Source organism: Aplidium turbinatum, chromosome 1, assembly GCF_918807975.1.
Source record: "Aplidium turbinatum chromosome 1, kaAplTurb1.1, whole genome shotgun sequence".
Taxonomy (NCBI): Eukaryota; Metazoa; Chordata; class Ascidiacea; order Aplousobranchia; family Polyclinidae; genus Aplidium; species Aplidium turbinatum.
This window is the reverse complement of record NC_137472.1, coordinates 9,593,413-9,617,183: the sequence shown is the minus strand read 5'-3', so window position 1 is coordinate 9,617,183 and position 23,771 is coordinate 9,593,413. Positions and strand designations below refer to the sequence as shown.

At 36.7% G+C, this 23,771-nt stretch overlaps 1 protein-coding gene across 1 annotated transcript; it reads right to left on the bottom strand.

Annotated features, from left to right (window-relative positions):
• Positions 1-8,963: 8,963 nt before the first annotated feature.
• Positions 8,964-22,818, bottom strand: LOC145774206 (uncharacterized). The gene is made up of 8 exons (XM_082585420.1): positions 22,614-22,818; positions 21,964-22,099; positions 21,655-21,842; positions 19,846-20,034; positions 18,922-19,029; positions 18,476-18,601; positions 16,378-16,546; positions 8,964-9,207 (listed from the first exon to the last, which is right to left on the bottom strand). The coding sequence occupies exons 1-8, from the start codon at positions 22,816-22,818 to the stop codon at positions 8,964-8,966; spliced, it is 1,365 nt and encodes a 454-aa protein (XP_082441546.1).
• Positions 22,819-23,771: the final 953 nt, after the last annotated feature.

Here is a 23,771-nt window from a genome sequence, read left to right as displayed (position 1 = left end):
GGTGTACGTCGGAAGGTGTACACCGATGCATAGCGCTCAAGTCCGCTTTTCCGCAATGCAGGATAAAGATATGAAAAACAAACAAACAAAACATTATAAACATGGCAAAAAATGAATAAGGAAATGCTTAGTTAGTTGACAACAAGTAGTGTAATATAATATACAAGGTCAATAATAACGTTACAAGAAATCCAAAAACTTGGTCTATGGAACCATGTTCGCAGTTCTCAAGAAAGATTTGAATATGAGCCCATTCAAACACATGAAGAAACAGTTGCTAAATGCCAACACCATTGAGAAACGTCTCTCCAGAGCCAGAATTCTGCTCTCACGTATTGCCCGGAGAGCAAGGTTTCGACTAAACACCACCAAAGTTTGGAAGCGCTGAAGGCTAATCTGAAAAAAGAATGAGCCAAAAATCTCAAAGCGTTATTTATGACTCTTGCAGTCCTCTTCGAAGCGTCTCTGTATTGTTATCGACGCAAATGGCGGACACATTAAGTAAAACTTAAAACTTGTTTTTCCTAAACATTTATTTATTTGACAATAATATTATATGTTTATCATTCCAAAATTGTTTACTATTTGTTAAATACAGTTGTTTGAAGTTATAAAGTTAATTAAATCATTGGTGACCCTGTATAGTGTATACTATATAGGCTATATTTAATGTAAATTGAAATTTTAATTACAATATAAATAAATTCAAATACAAAGGTTAAACCACAAATGAGATAAAATTAAGCGTTTGATTTTATTTTGTGTTATAGCAATGCTTATTTTACATCATTATCTGCATAGCCGAATGGTTAGAACCCAGGTAGGCCTACGACGCTTGAATGGGCACAGGTTCGATACTGCGCAAAAGCGCCAGTGTAGACAAACCTAAAGAGCATAATACTACTGTGTCTATACAAAAATGTCGGCACGAAAAAGCACCAGTTAAAAATATAGTATATACAGTAGGCTACTGATGTTTCTTTGTCATGACACTTAATGGTATGCCAAATATAAACATGGAGGCCGGCTTCCGTGTCTTCTACTCCACTTTATGAAAATTGTGAAACTAGGGCTAAAGTTAGCAGACTTACAATTCATTTCTATAGGCGGCTGCTGTGGTGTAACAACACAGACAAGGAAGCAATAAATTACATTTGGACTCTACAGTACATTATGTTTTATCCAAATTACTTATAAAATAAAGCTCAGTTTATAGTGAAACTCTCCTTTTATCGAAACTGATCAAAGACAAACGAAACCCAGGAAAACCAGCACTAAATTCGTGCTAAAGGTTCGATCCTTACAGCGCGCCCCTTCAATAAATGCGACAGTTGGCTAAAAATCGACAACTACGGAGCATTTTATTGATGCTATTTTGCACCCAACAAGTGTAAAATAAATTATTATTATTATTACTTGTAGCAGGTGTGCTTTCTGTTCTTGGCAGCAGTCCGTGATCCATTTTGTATGCATTGTTTGGATTTAACAACAAGATTTCGAACAGGCAAAACGAAAATTAACCGAATAATATTTGAACCCTGATTCATTTTTGATAACGCTTCAAATGCATTTTATGCTTCAAGCCCAACCTGATTGTTTGGGTCTCAAAAACAACTTACACATACAGTGCTTTCTCGATTATTTTTCTTAGCTGGGACAACGTGTTTTAAAAAATTGACGGGTTCAACCTTTTTTGAGCTACGAACCACTTCATTTTATTTAGGAAAATGTAGCCTACAGTTTAGTTTTTTCAAAAACCTTTTTTTTATTCTTGAGCTCAAAAAGGTCGAAAAACACGTATAGGTAAATTTAATATCTGCTGTTACTGTAGGCTATATGTGACGCGGTTGTCAAAGCACATAATCTGTTTGTTTTAATTTGTTCCGTCAAAGAATGCCAAATTGAGACAATTTTATTTCTTATGATTTGAAGTAAAATATTGTGTCCGACACTCGTGTACCTCCAACACTCATCTACGAAACATCACAACTAATGTGTCTTTTTTCTCGATTTTAGTAAAATGATTCAAACTTGAATATTTCAAGTAAAGCATTCGTCCGAATGGTAGCCTATTAGTTGGAAAATCGTAGATGGAGCTGATCAAAACCTTTTCGATTTGTGTTGTTATTTTTGATGGTAATAGCTTTTACACATAAGAAAATCATGTAAAGATATTAGGTACTGTATTGTTTCAGCCAATGCTGCCTAAATATAATACCTTAATTTCTAATGAAATAAGTTTTATGGCAGCCATATAATCGTGTGTCAAGTTTAATTCTCTGAGTTCTGAATGTAGGCTATAGGCTACTTTTTATGGTCACTTTTTTAATACTACTTAGGCTACTTCTAAATTACATGATAAACATAATTACGATATTTTGAGCCTTTTCGATTTTCAGGTAAATTATTTTACCGTAAACTTACATTTTAAGATAAGACTTACCGACAACTATGTTGTCTAAAGCCATTCCATTTTTGTATGGAAAAAAGTGTGGTAATGATTCTATACAGTGTAGTAAGTAGTTACTATGGAATTTTAAGCTCATGTAAGAATCTCTTAGTTACCCAGAACAGTTGATTTGTCATGTTGGATTTCTAAATAACGATAAGGTTGTGAAGTTGGACACTATACGCCTTAATTGTGCGTTCTTTAGTTTACTGACTGTAAAGTTCTTGGTCTTAAAGACATGAATTGCTTGGAAAAATTAATAGATTTCTCCTACTACTAAGTACATCAAGTTTTTTCTCACTCAGGTACACCAAAAAACAGGTCACTTTATTGCAGACCGCCAAAAATTAACCCTCCAATACTAAGAGCGACGCTAAAGAAAACAGCACAAAAACTAATTATACTATTCCTGAGATTATATCATTATTAAAGTTTCTGGTAACTAAAAGATACCATTTAAAAAAAATCTTTTAGTTGAATTTATTTTTAATGCAAACAAACAAAAGCACTCAACTATCATTATCATGAGACAAATTCAACCTCTTTTAGATGATATTTCAAAAGAGTAGTATGTTGGTACAGCAAAGACTGTAACTATTGTTGCGATTGAAGTGTACAAGGCCTATTTACAACATATTAGATTGGTTTTAAGACTGTATGTGTTGCTTTAGAAACATTACTGACAACTTGTGTATCAAATTTTTTGTATTTTTGCAATGAAAATAAATGACCTTCTGGTTGGAAACTTATGAAAGAATATGCTGCGCCTCGATTTGTCGTGTTTGACAGAGAATACAAAGTATGATGTCATGAAGCATGATATCATTAAGCTTGATGTCATAAAGCATGAAAATGGAGAAGAGTATGACGAAAGAGGATGAATATAATGTATGACAACAAAAGTTCAAAATAAATTATTGCTCGTATTACATTTAATGCCGTTCAAATGATACAGTGTTAAAAAGTATACGATGACCAAATAAATTAACGACACTCCAGTCTATCATTTTCAAATTCCACAATTAATGATAAAATACACAATATAAGTATTCAACGTTGTTGCTTAGTAGTAGTTGATGACAATTATTTTGTAACAATGACTGCACAGTTGCACGTATTCCATGTAACTTATCGATGATACCTTTCTTTCTGTGTATTCTCACGTCATTGAGTAACTTTTGGTTGTAAATGTTTAATTCTTCGCTTTTCAACCTTTTTGTTGCAAGTTAATAGCTCAAGGGAGATGGATCCGCTTTTTAAATTGAATCAGCTATAACGTGTGATCTGATTATGCTTTTTTAACAGAATTTGTACTAATGTGTAGACATATCATTTGTCGGTAAGTTTGAAAAAACAGTATATGTAAGATTTTTAAATTTTTGCAAAGGTACCCAAAACGACAATTTTTCTTTATTTTGCCGCCGTTTAATTACCGCGCTAATTTGAGTTCATGAAAAGGACAATGAGCTTGATCAACCACACGAAGTGTGTGTGCCCACTCATTGCATTAATAAAGGTTTACGACTTGCGAGCAAATCTTATTGTGCTTATTCCTTCTAAAATAATTACAAACAGAGTAAACTTTTATACAAATTGGAAACAAAAGTATTCGTACAAGCGTCTTTATTAGAAAGAATGCGATGGAATAAATTGTTGAAACTAGGCCTACCTGAAATTTCTGATTTCACATTAGTTCCTTTTGGAATTATGGATTTTGATGTCAAGTCCGACCTAAACTATCATGTAGAGTTGTAGACTACATCATTAGTCATTTGGCTTACGTTGTCACACGTTCACAGATATTACCCATGTATATTACATCTACTGAAAATACAATAATTACATCAACAAACTTGAGTTTAAACGTCACTTCTATTGGATATTGTATCAACCAATTGGATAACACGTCTTCAGTCTGCAATCTTCGAAACAATGCAAAAGTAGTGTGGAAATCATGCGTATAGGAAATTTGAGACAAAATCAACAGTCTGTAAATTAGTCCTTCTTACATTTATTCAACATTTAGGCTAATGGTGTTGAATAAATACAAAGGACTGATTTGCTGTCTGGGTCGTTATTGATTGAAATACATAAATACGCGAAAGATTGCAAAACAAAGCTCAAACAAAGCAACGATTACATTCGATAAGTTGTCGAATATGCTTCTATCCAAAACCCCCCCCAAAAAAATCTTATAGCTTCAACAATAACCTTTATTGTTGAAGTACTGTATATAAGAAGTGGTTGTTGTTACAACAAAACTTCAAAATTTATTCAAGAAAGTATCACAGAAATACAATGAACATAAATTCTTCGTACCAGATTATTAGAAGACTTTCTAGATTTTTTCCAAACGTTTGCAAGGTTCTAATGTTTATTATGCTGGTATACATTTCACAATAGCATTATGCGTGTTTTTGCTCTAGACTTAAAGCGATAATGCAGCATAATCCACATCGTTTTCTTGACTCAGACTTCATTGAAAATCTCTTGCGTCGTGCATTATTTCGAATAATGTCTTCCCATGAACTGTCACACATATCGTCCAGAACCAGGCAGCAGTTGTGTAGCCGTTGTTGTATGTGTAGTATGACTAAATTCATGCTAAAATTGAGCAATTTATGCTTTCAGGGTCCCTGCAATTGTTTATATTTTTTCTAGACGGCATTTTTCAAAGATAAATAAATATGTCGGAATTGTCCATCAATAGTCTCAGATGTGGGCAACCTTATTCAGAATTATTTAATAATTCTTTGATCTATTATTCTGTCCCACTTTTGGTACAATCAGATAGTTCTTAAATGGCGGATATTCTCAAAAGCAGGCAAATCAGCCTTCTGGTACATTGATGCAACGTATTCAGATGTTGAATCAATGATAGAGGAAGCTGATTTGTTGTTTGTTTTATGTGACGGCAACCATAACCATTTTGTTTTTATTTTGCGACTATTGCAACAACATACAGCGCACGGCAAATCAAAGATGCTGTATCGCACAACATGCAGCTAAGTAGCGAAGGACATGTAGTCATGGAGAAAGCTGTTCCCTGTGTTAGTGACAGAAGTGAAACCTTTCTCATAACTTTAGTGTTTGTCTTTGCAACATAGAACATACAATTGCAAAACCGCCATTTCTTCAGTTTCTCCAAAGCTTTTGCAATGCACTCCCCGATTTACATGTTTTCTCAAAGCACGAATAGTAGCATTTCTATACAATGTTTATTTCGTAACTAGTTTTTATATGTCTTCACTAGAGGTAAGATTTCGTAACGTTTTGTTGTACTTCAATGCATATTTTCTTGTTGAAACAGCTATTTTGAATAGTTTTTCTATGCCACTTTGATTATATTGCACATAAAAATGGATTCCCAGACAGAAAAATCCGTCATTTTTACATTGATTCAACGTCTGCAGGCAATGAATCAATGTAGTAGAAGTTTGATTTCCTGGCTATTGCGAACACTCGCCATTTATAACTATCCAATTCGCAAACGTTAAATCAATGTAAAAATGAAAGATTTCTTGTATGGAGAGCTGCTATTCTATCTGGAGCTAACAAGGCAAAAAAGGTCCTATTGCGTCTAATTAACAAGTTTTTGTTCACTGGCTTTTATATTGCAGCACAAGAAATGAACTCGCTTTGTGTAACTATTGAGGTTAAACTAAAGTATGTAAAACTTGGCGATGAGCTTTCCTGCGCATGTTGATGCACGAAGCAATTATGTGCATATCACTAATAAGCGTAATCACTAATCAGTGCCGGTCTTAGGGTATTTCGGGCCCTGTGCGGAATATGCTTTGCGGGCCCCAAAGACAATGATCCAGCTAAGTATTTTGAAAAGGAAGGGGGGGTTTTGACGGCCGGCAGGCGAAGCCTGACGGCGTGTTCGCCAAGGGCTACACCTAGCGGCGGGGGGTCTGGGGCCTCCCCCAGAAATTTTTGAAAAATTAATTTAAATTTGGTGCATTCTGAGAGCATGTTCAAGAAAAATTTGTGTATGAATATTTTATGTGATTTTCCTAACCACGAATATTTAGTGAAATAACCAGAAACACGAATTTCAAAATAAAAAAACTAATGTTTGTTTAAACTCAAAAACTCAAAAGGCACAGGTAAGAAAATTGCTATCACTATTTCTGCACTAAAAATTATACCAAAATCGTGTTCCAGATTTCAACAATCAGCAAATGTTTGACCTAGGCCCAAAAACCTTTCCCAAATCAAATTGAAAACTTTCTGACCGTCTGCACTAACTTTGCTGTAAATTAATTCTCTTCTGGTGAGCCTAGAATGACCAGTGAAATATCAATAGAATCGGGAAGTAATACTCTAGCGCCATGTGACAAATAAACGTTCAAAAAAGCAATCGTTAGATGGAGATAGTAAGTTTTGCGGTTCGGAAAATTTTAAGATTGCTCAAGACAACCATGTCTTTGGCATATCGGGTTTGATCTGGTCATGGAAAAGGTAAGGAAGTGTAATGAAAAGTAGCCTTTGCATAGGATGCAGATGTAATTCAGATATATGCATTGGAGTTGGAGAATGTAGAAACTTATTTAAACATGTCTATTAGCCTATACAGGCTAGTGTGAGGGTGTTCAGAGCCGGAGGCTAATTTACAAATGTCTGAATATTGCAAGCTGGTGTAAATTCGTTAGCAAAAAAGATACCGTAAGCGAGTGGTTACTGGTTAGCTTTTTTAAATTTGGCATGCAATACCTGACTTCACATCTATGGTTGCTTAAGCCTGATAAAGTTTTAGTCACGCAGAGCGAATCAGGATATTTGAAGATCTTTTCGGTGTTTTTTTGTGTTTCTTCTGCTGTGTTGTTGATTTTAATTTGATTAATAAATTTCGTATGTCGACTATTGTGTTCCCAAGTCTTTAAAATGTTTGGATTGATATTTCTGCACTAAATAAATAAGAATTAAAAAAATTGTGGATCCCGTGGTAATTTATATTGTCCTATAATGGACCAACATCGTTTTTGGGATCCATTACGCCAGGGGTTCTTAACCGGGGGTAAATTTACCCCCTGGGGGTAAATTTCACCTACCGAGGGGGTAAATTTACTGAATTATAAATTAAAGCAAACTTCACTTTTCAGTTATTAAAAAACTGGTAGTGTTGCACTCGATTTTGATTCAAATTTATGCTCAGTGTAAGTTTTCGTGTTTTTCTTTTAGCTCCACGCAAGTAGACTACCAGTTTCATTGAAGCAGCGTATTGCATTTTTACTGTACACAACCTAATTAGGACTTCGACCACAATGTGGATTGCAACTGTGCTAAGATTGCGATTTCTTTTATTTGCATTTCTTCGCATGGTTGACTGGACTTGGACACCCCATTAGCTCAGTGGTTAAGCGGCGGCTCAAGATCACTCGGCTCTGGTTCGATTCTCGGGGTGTGCGCTTGAGTAACACATTTCAAGGACTTCTATCCATTCAGCGGAACCTTGTGGATGGAATAATTTCCCGGCAACAATCGGAAAACTTCACTCTGTCAACCGGCCCTGCGTCAAGAGCCTCTACAAGTAATGCCAAATGCGAAACTACCAGGAATAACCTATCAAGGCTTTGTCAGTTCGAGGATAAAGATTCAAAACTAAACCAGACACGATAACATCACAAGGGGCCGCCCTACGGTGGGGGTAAATTTTCCTTTTTTTCATTCGGCAAGGGGTAAACGAAACAAAAAAGGTTAAGAACCCCTGCATTACGCCAAGGTTTGGTGTTTTTGTTTTCAGATGAAACTATCTAAAAATAATCAGTAGGTATGCAGGAGCTAACCATGACAAATGTATAAAATTAAATTTATTCCAAAATAAACATGCAATTGAAAGATTTGTAGGCTAGTATTCATGAATTTCCCCAACTGTGCAATTACGCATTAAGGATTTTTCTGTAAACCGCGAAATCCTTGCTTTCAATTATGATTTTCGTCGGTATGTTTAAAGTTGTTGCAGTTTTCCTCTGAAATTAATTTTTTGTGAAGTAGATGCAAGTAGCTATAGAAGTGATTACCACCAAAAATATATATATTCAGAATTAAAGAGTGGGTAAAGAAAAATATTTCGGGTTTATGAAAAATAATTTGTGGTTGAGGAAATCACTAATACTGTAAAATGGTGCTGTCCGGTGGCATAGAAAAAGAGTAAGATCATGTTTTCTTTGACATTTTTTGGATTACTGCATTTTCTGAGTAAACTGCGGCCCCCTTAAATTGTAGGCCCTGTGCGATCGCACGGTTTGCACACCCCAAAGACCTGCACTGGCGCAATAGAACCGATTTCACGCATTGTCAGAAGTTGGCTAGAAGCAGCGAAATTGACAAAATTTTTGAATTAAAAGAAAACTACACAGTTTCTACCATTAAGTTTTACATCATCAGGTCCACCTTGCGATTTTGGGAAAAGTCAAGAAAAACCAAGTGCACAGCGTTGCTGTGCTTCTAGTAATCAAATGAAATATGAGATGGGGTCAGATCTGGCTCCCCTTTGTTGAGCAAACTGTTAAATGTATTTCTTCTCGCATAATCCATAGTAGTAACCATTTGAGCACGGAACGGCGTAGCTAACATAACTGACATAGTGCAAGACCGCACACTCGTCTCTACTGTCTGGTTCTCCACTTGCCCACAATGCCTCTGCATCAGTTACAAGATCGCCATTAATCCATTTCCAACTTCTTTCTTCCTTTATGTAATTTCTTCCAATCCATATGTGGAATGATGGTTTTAAAGCATCTACGATGATCCTGAGAACAATATGTACAAAATATGAGAACAATGAGACACATCGAACTGAAAGAACTAGCTAGTAGCCATTGCTTTCAGGGCTACATGCAGCATTCAATCACATTTGGTGATCTCACAATTAGGTAAGAAAAATGTCCTTTTTTGATATTATATGCTATAGCAAAGGCACAATATTTGATTCATTCAAAGCCTGACAATAGGTTTGTGCATATGTTAAAATGTACAACTACACCTGATACATTTACTTGGAGGATTATCAATTTAAAAATTTGATATAACTTACAGTATAAGATCTGCAACATGATTTGTCCCTTTCGTCCAAATGCATTGATACAATTGTTAACACGTCAAATTTAAATCAAGACCAAATTTTTTTTCTAAAACTCTCAGAGGTTTCACCTACCTATCTCATCCAAATATTACGATAAATCCAAAGTGAGATACTTTCCATGTAATCCAAGCCAATATTTTAGAAGAGTTGAGTTCAACGACATAGCATAGGCTAATAGTCCGGGGGCAGAAATGATTGACCTTGCATTATTGTATTAAGTTTTTTTTACTGTTGATTTTGGTAGCCAAGGGTCTTTATTTTCTGAAACTGTTTGATGACATGTTGTCACCTTTGAGCAATTTGAGAAATTCAAGAGGGTATCCAAGATGGCTGCCATTACCTATAAATGACCATAACTCCCTACCCATTCGCATTAGGAAGGTGATATCTGTCTCTATGCCTAAGTTGTAAAGGTCAAGCTATCCATTAGAACTAAGTATTACGTTGATTTCGTATTACATAATGGTAATTTCCAAGATGGCGTCCAAAATGGCGTTCAAGATGGCCGCCATTACCTATAAATGACCATAATTCCCTACCCATTCGCATTAGGAAGGTGATTTCTGTCTCTATACCTAGGTTGTAGGGGTCAAGCTATCCATTAAAACTAAGTATTATGTTAATATCGTATTACATAATGGTAATTTCCAAGATGGCGTCCAAGATGGCCGCCATTACCTAGAAATGAACATAACTCCCTACCCATTCACTTTAGGAAGGTGATTTCTGTCACTATACCTAGGTTGTAGGGGTCATGCTATCCATTAGAACTAAGTATTACGTTAATATCGTATTACATTATGGTAATTTCCAAGATGACGTACAAGATGACGTCCAAGAAGGCCGCCATTACCTATAAATGACCATAACTCCCAACTCATTCGCATTAGGAAGGTGATTTCTGTCTCTATACCTAGGTTGTAGGGGTCAAGCTATACATTAGAACTGAGCATTACGTTAATTTCGTATTACATAATGGTAATCTCCAAGATGGCGTCCAAGATGCCCGCCATCAGGCCTACCTATAAATGACCATAACTCCCTACCCATTCACATTAGGAAGGTGGTTTTTGTCCCTATACCTAGGTTGTAAGGGTCAAGCTATTTATTGGAACTAAGTATTATGTTAATATCGTATTACATAATGGTAATTTCCAAGATGGCCGCCGTAACACTAAAGTATATTCTATATACACTATTCAACCTTGGAGAAAATATGAAAAGGAAAACTACCACAGGTGTTATATTATAACAAATGTTCTTTAATTGTAAATCTGAATTCTCACACAGACTACCAAAAGCGTATTATTCAATTCATAATTATTAAAGATGGGTACTACTTTGCCAAATGATCTACATTGTTGTGCATCGTGTTGCCCATGTGCATCGCAAAGACATGCAATCAGCTATGATGTCAAGTTACAGCAACCCCGATTATAGCAGGCGCTAAATATTATGCATTTCATGTTTGCAGAGTTGCAACTACAGACACGTGAACTGCATGGAGTAATTCTGTGGCATCCACATTTTATTAGACGTAGTACCATCTGTGGGGCTAGTTCGACTTCATCAGGTAGGGTGGCTGGTTGAAGGGACTTGTTTTGGTCATCCTTTACCCAACAATATTCCATTGGGTCCAACTCAGGTGGATTCTGCCCTTCTAGTGACTGCCATACCAAAGTCTGATAGTGAGCTCTTTTAACATTCTCTTTGAATGCCTCAGTTGTTGGTGGCAAGGTACACAATTTCGGTGTTGATGACCCTTTGCATGTTTGTGACAGCCATACCTTTAACTTTGTCTCTGACACTGTACTACAGTCTGTTTGTCCATAGCACGCGGAAATGAAGGAGGTAGCCTGTTGAATAGCAGATGCCATAGAATGCCCTGGTGCACCCAACAAGTTAAGTGAGTGCCCCGATCGAAGTGTTTTGAATGCAGTAGCCTTTCCAATTTTAAAATAGGAGGCGACGGTGTCACAGCCAGAAAATGCAAGTGCCGGGAGTACCGGTATTCCTTCGACTATCTGACAATGCTTCTGCACAGTTTTTCCTATATTAAGCACCGCCCTTCCTTTGATGGGGGATTCCATCAATACAACATTCTTGAGATTTGCCATGTGATGATAATGCAGCAACAAAGACGTCAGTGTCATCAGCAACAACAGTGATTTTGCTTTCCTCACTTTGCGCGACATAACTCAAGACCTGTAGGACAGTGATATAATCTGCTTCTTCGTGTGAAGTTGATAGAACTGCACGTGAGATGACAACTCCACCTTCGCTGATTTCGATTGGCACCTGATCTACTCCTGCTACCACTAACTTATGATGCTGTGTGTTGTCCTGATGAAACTTCTTATCCTGGACAAAATCATCAACTATCAGTTGCTTCTTGTTTTTGGTAGAGGTTAGTAGAATCTTCTGCGCTGGAAGTTTACTGTTGACTTGCAAATGATGAGCCCCACCGACACCAGTTGCCCTAGTACAGTGGTTCCCAACTCATGGGTCGCGACCCAAAGTTGGGTCGCCTGCTATTTTTTTTGGGTCGCTTGTTTTTCAGGCATATTGTATCTTGGGCGAACAAAATAACAATAAAAAAAATTTAAAACGTTAAGAGATCGATCACAAAACTGGAAAATATAAACACAAGTCATAAAGCGTTTCATGTCGAGACATCGGAAAGCTTTGTAGCATGATCGTAGTGCAAGAAGTTTTAACAATTTTTGCTTTTATTATTGTTATTATTATTATTAAATGTAAACCCAACAAAAATTTCAGTCTCAAACATAAATTAACTTGACAAAGTTACGGGATATATATTGTAACGTGCACTATGTGTCACGAACGCTATGTTGGACAAACTACGACAAAGTTTTCCACACGATGGACCACGCATAGTCTGGTGTGGTAAAACGCATCAAAGACAAAGCCCCAAGTGCTGTATGGACTTATTGCTTTCTCCACAGAGAGGCCTTTGCTGCAAAAAAGCTGTCTCAAGAGCTGCACGAAGTGTTGAATGATGTGAAGTGTGTAAACTTCATCAAAACAAGTCCACTAAATCGGCATTTGTTTTCGTCTTTGTGGATTCTGATTAATATCAAGCATTGCTGTTGCACACAGAAGTGCGATAGTTGTCACGAGGTCGTGTCCTGAAGCGAGTTTGTAATTTGCGAGAGGAGATTGCTATTTTCCTGAGGCAATAGAACTGTGTGAGATTATCCGAGAATTTTTTGCAAGAAGATTTCAAGGCAAAAGTTGCTTACCTTGCTGATATATTTGACTCTCTGAATTCTCTAAATTTATATATGCAAGGGAACGGTTTTACGGTGATTGATCACGCCGCAAAAGTTTCTGCTAAACACAAAAAACTCATATTCTGGAAAAGTAATGTCACCAGAGATGAGTAGGCTACGATGTATTTCCTCTGCTAACGCAATATATCTGTGGCAATGAAGTTGATATTAAGCAAACCATAATTGGACACCTGGAACAGTTTGCCAAAAAGTTTGTGCACTACTATGGAGAATCTCTAACACTTAATAACCAAAATGATTGGATAATTGATCCATTTGTTGGAAAATATCTGCCTCAACTTTCTATCCATGTTGCAGAAAAGTTTATGGACATAACGACAGAAGTAGCAAACCGTATTTCTTTTGCGTCCTTCAAAGACAAATAGGCTACCCCAAAGATTCTGCAAACATCCACATTTGGGCTTCCATGTACAAAGTGTATCCCACAGTTTCACAATTAGGGATTCAAAAACAGATTCCATTTGCAACAACTTGGCTTTGTAAGATTGGATTTAGCGCCATGTGTGTATTGAAAACTGAACAGCAAAACCGGCTGGAAGTTAAAGCCGACATGCGGCTATGTCTAAGCAAAATAACGCCTCGATTTCAAAAACTCATTGACACCAGCCAGCACAGCTATCTCATTAGTGATTTGATAAACATATTATTTTCGGAAAAAGTTACTGCTTTTGTAGTGCTGTTTGTTTGCAATACAATCTTGTATGGCTTTCAAAATATTACGACAGTTTGCTTGGGTCGCAAGATTTTACCGAACTGAATTTTTTTTTTAAATGGGTCGCCTTAAAAACGAGTTGGGAACCATTGCTCCTAGTAGATCCTCTGGTAACACTCTTCATGCTGTAATTATAATATCTGTCAAATATCAGATACACGTCCTCGACCCGTAACCTTTTTCCTATAGCATATTTAAAGTTTGATATATAGTCTTTTACAGACCCATCAGTAGGCCAAGGAACTACCCAAAGTATTGCTGAGCCATCGAGAACATTAACATTTGCACCACCAGCTACTCTATCAGACACCTCAACTTGGAGAATTTTCTTCAAAGTAGATTTAGATTTCGCAATCCTCATATCTCCAGTATCATTAAACATGGACGTTGGAACTGACGCAAGTTCATGACCAAGCACATCCTTATTGTCAATGTCCCGCCCAATAACCTGTAAGCCAATCACCCTTGCGTAAATCAAATTGATATCAAATACTTTCAAAGCTCCGACCTTCACATGCTTCCTTACATGATCCATAGTAACAACCTTTTTCGTGATGGTTTCATAAAGTCCCTGCGGTAACCGACTTTCGAAAACTGTCATTTGTTCAGTCCTGATTGTGACACTAAAAGTATTTTGGACATTGACTTTATTTGAACCAATCTGGCCGCTAACTACATTGACTATACCATCACAGCGGTGTGCCGCAGAATCTAAAGGATTAATGCAAATGTTGAGTGTTTGTCTGATTCCATCTCGGTCTTTCTTGTCTTTAGCAATCCTGGCTTTTGCCTCTTCTTTGTGTGTTGTTACCACCTTACTCTGAGTGTCCTCATCCATCATATCATCCATATCAGATTCCAACCTGCTGCATGCATGCAAACTAAGGGCCCATAGCTTCAGCGTTTTTGCTTAAAGCGTGATGCCAACTATCCCCCCAGGAGCATGCCATACCGCATGAAGGTCGTCTCAATCATCATATCGCTCCAGATGCCATTCCATAAGCCAGCAGAATGGTGCATAACATGCTCACTCTTCATAAAGTGTGACAACACCTCTTGTGGTAGCCGTTCTATCTCACGAAGGTAGCACAACCTATATCTCGCATAGTGCACATGCACCGCAGCAAAGAAGTATGGTAGCATTTGCTTGTAGTTTGCCAAATGATGGGCCAGTCACTTTCGCGCTCAGCTCGTACGAAAATCATGGTAAGCAGGACAGGTTTCATCAAGACATCGACCCAAAGTTTGGTAGTTTGACTGTTGCTGGCTTCGATTTCGAGAATTTGCATGAGGTCACCACTGCAATATGTACATAATGGTTTATCTTGAATGATTCCGCGAAGTGCCTCTTCAGCTACCATTGTCAATGCTTTGACCTTCTGGGGAAACTTTTTCCTTGTGAGCATTTTCAACACACCGCCAAACATAGAGGACATTATATCTGACAGACCGGTAGGCGGTATCAGCCATCAGTGTCCCGATAGACCCAACGAAGCTCATTAGAGAGTGCATCCCTCCCAACCTTAAAATAACATTTGTAAACCTGTCTGGATAAGTCCACTGAACTTTTAGAGCGACCTTGTACAGCTGCAGATCACAAGTAAAAACTCCGAACTGTTGCCCGACATTGCGTGTGGAGACCTGTGCACAGGCCATTGATGTCATCATGGCATCTGGGTGTGACGGGATCATATCTCTTAAGGAAAGGTAAACAGCCGACGTCTTTAGTTGTGTTAAATGACCCTGTCAACGTGCATTCCTAGTATTGTACCCATTGTACTCAGGACAATCTAGTGCACTTTTCATGTCTTGAAGGAACGTAAAGTCCATCTCACTGCCTCTTCTCTTTGAAATTACTTGTGCCAGCATACGCAAGGGATGAACTGATCGTTTGGAGGTGTTCTGTGGCATCGAAGGCTTCTTGGGACCATTATATCTCTTTATTTCGACGTCATACTCGAATGCCTTAATCATATCTTCTTTTTTCACACGTCTAATGGTGTCTTTTTGGACTGTTTTACTACTGTTACAATCTGGTTGTGTGATCAGCATGGCAAGGGAATGGGTGGATGACTTTCCGTTGGGAGATGATATGTTTATCTTGGACGCCATCTTAGAAATTACCATTATGTAATACGATATTAAAGTAATACTTAGTCCAAATGGATAGCTTGACCCCTACAACCTAGGTATAGAGACAAAAATCACCTTCCTAAAGTGAATGGGTAAGGAGTTATGGTCATTTCTAGGTAATGGCGGCCATCTTGGAAATTACCATTATGTGATACGATATTAACGTAATACTTAGTTCTAATGGATAGCTTGACCCCTACAACCTAGGTATAGAGACAGAAATCACCTTCCTAATGTAAATGGGTAAGGAGTTACGGTCATTTCTAGGTAATGGCGGCCATCTTGAATTTCTCAAATTGCTCAAAGATGACAACATGTCATCAAGCAGTTTCTGAAAATAGAGACCCTTGGCTACCAAAATCAACAGTAAAAGAAACTTAATACAACAATGCAAGGTTAAGGTGAAAAAGAGCATTTGGCTCCCAGACTATAACAGGTTGTCAGGTAAGCCGGTTCCATTACAATTACTTTTGTTTCAAAGCAAAACCAAGTGGAAGAAGAAAAAATAGTTTGTATCATAACAACTTACGTTTGTTTGCAAGTGACGATCTGTTCATTTCAACAAACTAATGTTGAAATGAGAAAAATGTTCCATTGACAGTTTTAATTTTCTATATTTAATAAGTAAACTAATTTGTTAGTAAGGCTATGAATTTGCAAGCACAGCTTGTAGCCTCACCTTCTATTGTCAATATTTCGTACGCCGTAAACTGCTAAATCAGCTCCAATTGCTTTGCAAAACTGTCTGCTTGCTTTATAAGTTCCAGTGTTATTTGATAAGTTGTATTGGTATCCATTGGACAATCTAATCCATCCGTCATCTAATCTTACAAATCCGTTTCGAATTCCTAAGCAAAATGGTATAACATCATAATAATATTTAGTTACATTTTACTGATTAAAATACCCTGCTTGTTTCATAATTTTTTTTTACATCTGTTACTTATTGTTTTGTGTTTGATAAGAATATAGCTAAAACTGTGCTGCGTTTAAACATTTTTCGAAAAGTATGAAGATGTTTTAAATGTTTCTGAATCAATGTTTTACGCTAAATTCATAATTGTTATTATTCACAAAGTAAATAATTTCAGTGGAAACTTGATTGGTCAAGAAAGCTTTTTCTAGTCCATTTTTTTTTTTTGCAAGATTGTATTTTGATTTGAATGCAATGACAGGAAATTGAAATACTAAAAAAATATAATGACATAGTTGAAATAAAGGGACTTACAACTAACCTGGAAAGCTTCCTAGCACACAATTTTGTGCAATGGCGCTCAATCTAACAGTTGAAATTGATTAATATATCACCCTGTGGACACGTGATCATTTAACATGACATATTTGTTTTAAATTTTAAGTACTCACTAATATCAGTGAATTAAATAGAAACAAAGTCTTTTAATATAGCTTTACACAAAGAACATTGTGCTGCAGTTGATGATATTCTGACGACAAATACAATAACAATACAAAATTTAATGATCCATGCTAACAAAAAGTGTCTCTTCAAAAATGTTCTTGTATGTGTGGAATTGCGAAGATCTCTTGTACCGTTAGCAATCTGCAAGCATGATTACGTCCAATTGTTTTGGTATCTACTGCACTTCTACCTGGCTAAGATATTGGTAGAATATCTTTCACTGTTCTTTGCTGTAGTTACCAAAGTTTCCAGAAAAATAGTCAAAGTAAAAACTCAGAATGTGCATTTTCAGAAACGTTGGAGCTCCAAGGGTTGAAAAGCTTTATGCAAGTCACGTAACCAGCCGTAAAAAGTCATGTAAACGTCACAGAGAGATAGCTTTGAAAGCAAGCAGATGTTAATATATGCGTAAGCTAAGTAAAACTCTCAGAGGAACCAGTTGGACTTTATTGCGTGTTTCAGTGATAATAATCAGTTACGCATTTCTATTAAGCTACGTACGGAAAAGCAATACAATTTTGCATACTTTGGGGGTATGCTGTAGTCAAAACGTGACATGACAACCGAACACTCGTCAGTTTTGAAATTAGCTAAAATCATGGAAAAAATCAAATTCAACAATTTTCTTTTCAAAATTGGTCCACTGCGTAATATATTCCACTCGGGATTTCTATTATCGTTGACTGAAGTTTCTGAAAATTTTTTTTCTTGTGCGCTACGAGGTTATTGATAGTGATTATTTAGCGAAGAGTAAAAAGTGCACGGAAGCTGAGTGGTAAAAAAATGTTTCAAAATATAAACATAGGTTTTACTTATCAAAAATAAAATAACACAAGCATTAATGTTGTAACAATGGTCTAAAGTTAAAATATAAAATATAAAATTTCCTTCACAAAATTCTTAGTTCTAAGAGATTAAATTAAAATCACAGTCTTTCCAACCTGAATTAACCCAAACTGGCGTATTAATGTAATTTGACTACCTGCTTAATTGAGCTGCTTTCAGTTGTTGCCAGCGTGAGCACTGACCATCCTATCAGAAGTCATAGTCATAGTCTGATAGATATAATATGTTTATTGCAGTGCACATTGTATGCAGTAAAACCTTGAAGGATATTCAAGTACTGACTTCCGCTGTCCTCAATCGTAATGTCATTGGATGTGAAACAATTTAACATCTGTATTTTCCTAGCAGGCCTCCAGTTCAAAAATAACATTGGTGTAGGTGTTGAGAGTTATCCAACTTGAACAACCAAATCTAAAAATATTCATGTACTACACTTGTCTTCATTTTAGCAATTTTTCGATCTATAAAGCGACAAAAAACATGAGCGAGCTTATTGTCACTTGAGACTTACCAACTGTCGCTGCAGCTGAAGCGGTAGACGTTTCAATATTGGGTTCAAACGTCAACGGCTCTGTGGTTTGTTCTTGCAGTATTGTTAGTAAAGAGTTCACTTCAGTGGTGAGTTCCTTTGTATATTCTACATTAGTAATGTATGGTAGTGATGTACTTTCCTGCACGACTACAGTTTATTTTGACTTCTAAAAACTTTATTACAAGTAGCACGACAACAATCTTTTAAAATGGTAGCCTAAAAACTGCAAAGTAGGCTACCAATAGAGAAGGAAAGTGTATATCGATAGTGTGCAAAATCTAAAAGAAATTAAAAAATTCAGACTCACAAGTATTTACAACATCGACCTACTCGCACGTAATAAGCATAGTTAAAAGTATTTTTGTTATAATGCACAACTGGGTGTCATTTGAAGCATTGACATATTATTGTACTTTTATACATACGTGCTTTTGTAGTTGCATGGCTAGTAGTTGTCGCAGGGATTCTATTTGTTACTTGTTCTATCTTCTCAGATAAACGATTAAGTTTAATCGTCAAATTCCTCACGAGTTCTACAATAAAACGATTTTCAAGTTGAATTTTGTGTGCAATTTATTAAATGTAATCTAGGATTCAGATATTAAATTTAAATTCGCAACTAAAAATAAAACAAAAAAACATGATTTTTTTATAATGAATTAGTTTATCAATGTTTTTTTCTTCTTTATTGTGGAAATATGTTGTTCGAAATTAACTTTAACTGTGAAAGAACAAACCATAGCGACCGATGGTATTTAGAAAAAAACTAAAGATAAAATCTTAATGTAGAACATTCCCAAACTAACTTTAATTAGTAATTGCAATTGAAAAATATCAGCAAATCAAGTTTTACCTTAAGCTATAAAGTAATCTTAGCTATCTTGCTGGTGAGTCAAACTATCTACGAGATCAATGCTCAGGCATTGCTAATTGTTCTTTGCATCGCAAGAATGCTAATAGTTAAAAGCGACAGCAAAGTGAACTTTCTTATGGTGTCGGTTTACATCAACATAAAACTATCTTTTACAACAGTTTGCTAAACGTTTAAACGGGTACGCTCGGTCGTTCTAAGCATATATGTGGCTGAATACTTTTTTCTAATCTTGAAGCTAGCAAAAGTAACACTAATTAATTATCAACTGAAAAAAAAACTTATAAAGGTTCAACAGAAAACAATACTTTCCGAGAGATACGAGATATTAGATATCTTACTCGCGTCAACTGACGCACAAAGTCGTTCTACAATAGTGCTGAATGTGCAATTTGTTGTAAGCAATTCTTGATTAAATGAAAACTCTTAACATTGCATTTGAAGAAAATAGTTTTAAACAATAAAGTCAGTAATTTACCTGCTACGATTTTTGTAGCAATTTGTTGTATCTGTTCTTTCTTGCATTCATCGAGAGGCTTAAGACCACCACGCTCACTGCTTGACTTAACTATTGTCACCGTCTCACCCTCACATTTCGGTGGTCCAGCTTCTATATCAGGATTGTAGGTTCTGCAAACAGTCACCAGCTCTCCATAGCTGTCATCAACTGATAGACAAAGTGTAAGAATTGAAACTAGAAAAACGTATTTCACAACCAACTTCATTTTGACAACAAATTGGGAAAATGCTTAATTTCCTCAGCTTATAAAAAACCACAGTACTGTTAGTTGAATAATGAATAGCAAAAAGAAAAAGGATATTGCGATGTCACGTCATATCCGTCAAAATACCAAGCGCACATCAGTCAGTGTTATGATGAAAATCACAATTAGATAATGCTTCGTATGTAGCGTTGAGGTAAGGTTTTTTGATGTTAGCTTTCTGTGCTGTAGTGTTAACATGAATGTGTGATTTTCATTTTAACCAAGGTACTTCGCAAGTACCGGTAGTGAAATCACAGACTTCCTTTGGCGTTCAAACTTTTCAAACTTTATGTCGGTTTGTCACATTTCCTTTTGATCGGGCCAATCTTATTTGAATTTTAAAAACTGTTTGCTCAACTAACCGAGTTTGAAACATATTTACTCACCAAAACATGACAAAATAAAGTAGGCTACATAAGTATAGATACTTAGATGAAAGGCTGGATAACTGGGATAACAAAGTAATAAAGAATATTTAAGCATAAAATAAACTGCAATTTTTAAAAGACTCCACTGGCCGTGAATTTTTCACCGGGTCAACTTACTGTTTTTTTCAAAACTATTGGATTCAGATTGGCCCTAATATCATAGTTTCAAGCTTTGAATTACAACAAGGTGAACGTCGTTTCAAACTTGATTTCAAGCATTGGTGATGAGTTGCTAAAGTAATTTTATCAACTACTAAACATTAAACTTGTATTGCCTACAATACTGTTTTGTTATTGCATGTTCACTTGCACTCTCTCGTTTGAATTTGACACACTTATGACAAACTTTTGGCCTTTACATCAATACTTATCGAAATCACAAGTTAAAATTTGTCCACATGTTGGCATGCAAACGTTGTTCGCAGAGATGAGATGTAACGCGCTACTTTTGTAGCGCCGCTGTTATTGCGCTACTATTTTGATGGCGGTAACGACGCTACATTGTTGTTAGAGTAGCAGTTGTTGGAGCGACGCTACTTTTTTCTAAAGTAGCAGTAGCTTAGGGGCGCTACATTTCTTCAGTCGTACTTTGCAACCAGCTTTTTTCCAATTGAAACTGAAAAAAATGAAATGGTAGTGTAAACGAATGTTGTAGGCCTACTGATAAGTGATATCATTCGTTTATAGTCCAGGAGTTATACGAGTTTAATTACATTTTCATTAGGAAATTTAAGGAAGAACTTTTTAGATGTATTTTTGGGCGTAGAATCCAAAAATTGAGTGCTTACACGTCGAAAACTGGACATTTTTGAGATATTAGCCATTTTTAATGTTTGTGGGCTACTTCCGTTTTTTATTTTCTAGTTTTTTTCCTTTATCAATTTGTCATAAAAGTAAGACAGCTTCTTAGTTCAAAAAGTGAAATTGGTCAAACTCTGCCAAGACAAAAGGTTATCTGTCATGGTTTTTGAGTAACTGTAGCCTAACAGTTTTTGTGTTTTTTAAATATGAAACTGTAAAAAGAAAACACAATCTGAAATATAAGATTAAGTTAGATAATAATGTTAAAATCATCATTCTGACTTTCACTGTCACCTGAATCGTCAGATAAATTCGAATCCTCGTAGTCACCGTCATTGTTATATTGGTCTATTTCCAGAGAATCTGGCAGCTGAGAGCCTTCAAACCAATTTGGCACTATCTTGTCGCTATTATCCTCTTTCCACCCATGGTCTAAAGGTGACTCTGTCACAGGCTTGAATTCATTTGCAAGTTTCCACATCCTTGCAATAAAATTTGCTCGGTTTAATGTGCTGGATAAACGCTGCCCTGCAAGGAGGCATTGCTGTAGGTTCCAAACCTTTTACTTTTTGCAGAGGCCGCTCATTATGTATTGGCGTAAACTTCGTTTCAAATATAACTCTGCTGGCTTCATTGACGTCACGAAGTTGCCTTTTCCCGTATGTTGCACATGCAAACTCTTCGAGAGCAGCTTCCGTGGCAGAGCTAACACTATTGGAACTGCCTAAATCTGCCAGTGCTTGAAAGAATTGAGGGTACTTTAATGCAATTAAGAGTTGTCTAGTTTTCCCTTTGCCAAAGAAACAGGAATTGTAATCACACCCTGTGATGGCATGGTATCCTGACAAAGCTGTACAGAATAAGCCATTAATTTCACTGAGCTTTTCCATCATGCTTCTGATGTTAAGAATACGCCGAGTATTGTTGTAAGCATGACCTATTTCTAATAAAATTTCTGTTTGCAGGTCCACATCACTGCAATAATGCAAGAGAATGATCATTACATCTGTGTCATTACAACGCACATTCACTCGCAGAGGATTGTTACTACTTTTGTAGAGCTGAAAGGTGTGATGCACCATCCTTGTGTCCGCTTCATCCTTGTGTCCTTGTGTCCGCAGTCATGTAAACAGCAGTCCTGTCTTATTACAAGATTGCCACTTTGCACACTAAATTCATAGTACTTTTTTCCCGTTGCCACAATTACTTTCTTGTTCCCGATTACTTCAGCATAGGATTTGACTGCCACTCACAAAACAAGAAAGCAAGGAAAGAATCTTTGAACTGTGGTGAGGATAGGCACTTTGAAAAGTCTTTAGGTCTTTTTTGGCTAGGACCAGTAATGCTGATGACAGTGTCAGTGTCCCCCCGAATTTCATGAGCCGAATCTTTGATTGTGTTCTGAGTATAATCGTCACATACAAAGTGCACTTCTTCGCTAGTAGGTTTATAAATCATAGTTAAGAGAGCTTTGGCAATTCCACCATAAGTAGAAGGAAGGTTCGTAATCAAGAACATTCATTCTGATCAAGAACATGCCATCAAAAATACTCACATCGCTTCCCGTATTCAATGGTTCATTAGCTGCGTCGCAAGTGACTCAAGATGATTAGCCAATTTGGACTTGTTGGTTGTGGTCATACTTCCATCTACATTGCATAGACTAAGGGGAACTACTGTACTGACAGTGGGTGAGACAGGACTTTTCTTAAGTCAAGCTTTTTTTGGCAGGACAAGTAAAGAAGTCTGCCAAACATGTCTCTGGAACATTTGAGCTCTACCACTTTCTTATTTTTTGTGGTGACGAAAACCTTTGCTGCATTGCTAGTGAAATTTTTAACTTTCCTTCTCTTGATGGGCTTTTCAATTCGAGCTGGATCCTCTTTTATTTAATCAAGGAACTCCTGTTGCCATTCAGAACCTTTGCTAATTGTGTTCAAGAGATCATTTCTGATCTCATCTTGAGCTGGTTTTCCAGACGATAGCTTGATCAAGTGATTGCTTTGTTCAACATGTGGAAATGGATTCATGGTCGAATCGATAGTTTTACCAATCTTCATGAAATCAGCATGGTTTCTTGTTATTCTGTAGGGTTTTGATTGCTGGTAAACAGTTTCATAATGTTTCATACCAGCTTTCTCCATCGCACAATTTATCACTTGACTCCTTACATACCTAGTGACATTCCATCTTCGTTGGCCAGGAAAACTCTGAGTGAACGCACTTATGCCAGTCATCCTGGATGCAGCATCCACATTCACAGTCATCTCCACTGCTTGATCAACAGGTAATCTGGAGAAGGAATGTCCAGACAACCTCACAGAGAAGGCTCTCTTTTCCAGCTGATCACGTATGCCAGGGTGTGTGTAGTCCATGTTCAACAGTTTCAGGATGTACAGTAGCATGTGTCA

Bases quoted from the DNA above. Each gene is read 5' to 3' on its own strand.
- LOC145774206 (XM_082585420.1), bottom strand. From the start codon at position 22,818: ATGATTTATAAACCTACTAGCGAAGAAGTGCACTTTGTATGTGACGAT. The intron at 21,843-21,963 runs GTTTACGCCAAT...TTTTATTGCAAG, and splicing joins AGAGTTATATTTGAAACGAA to GATGTGGAAACTTGCAAATG. The intron at 19,030-19,845 runs GTAAATTACTGA...GTTTTATTGTAG, and splicing joins TGCTACAAAAATCGTAGCAG to AACTCGTGAGGAATTTGACG.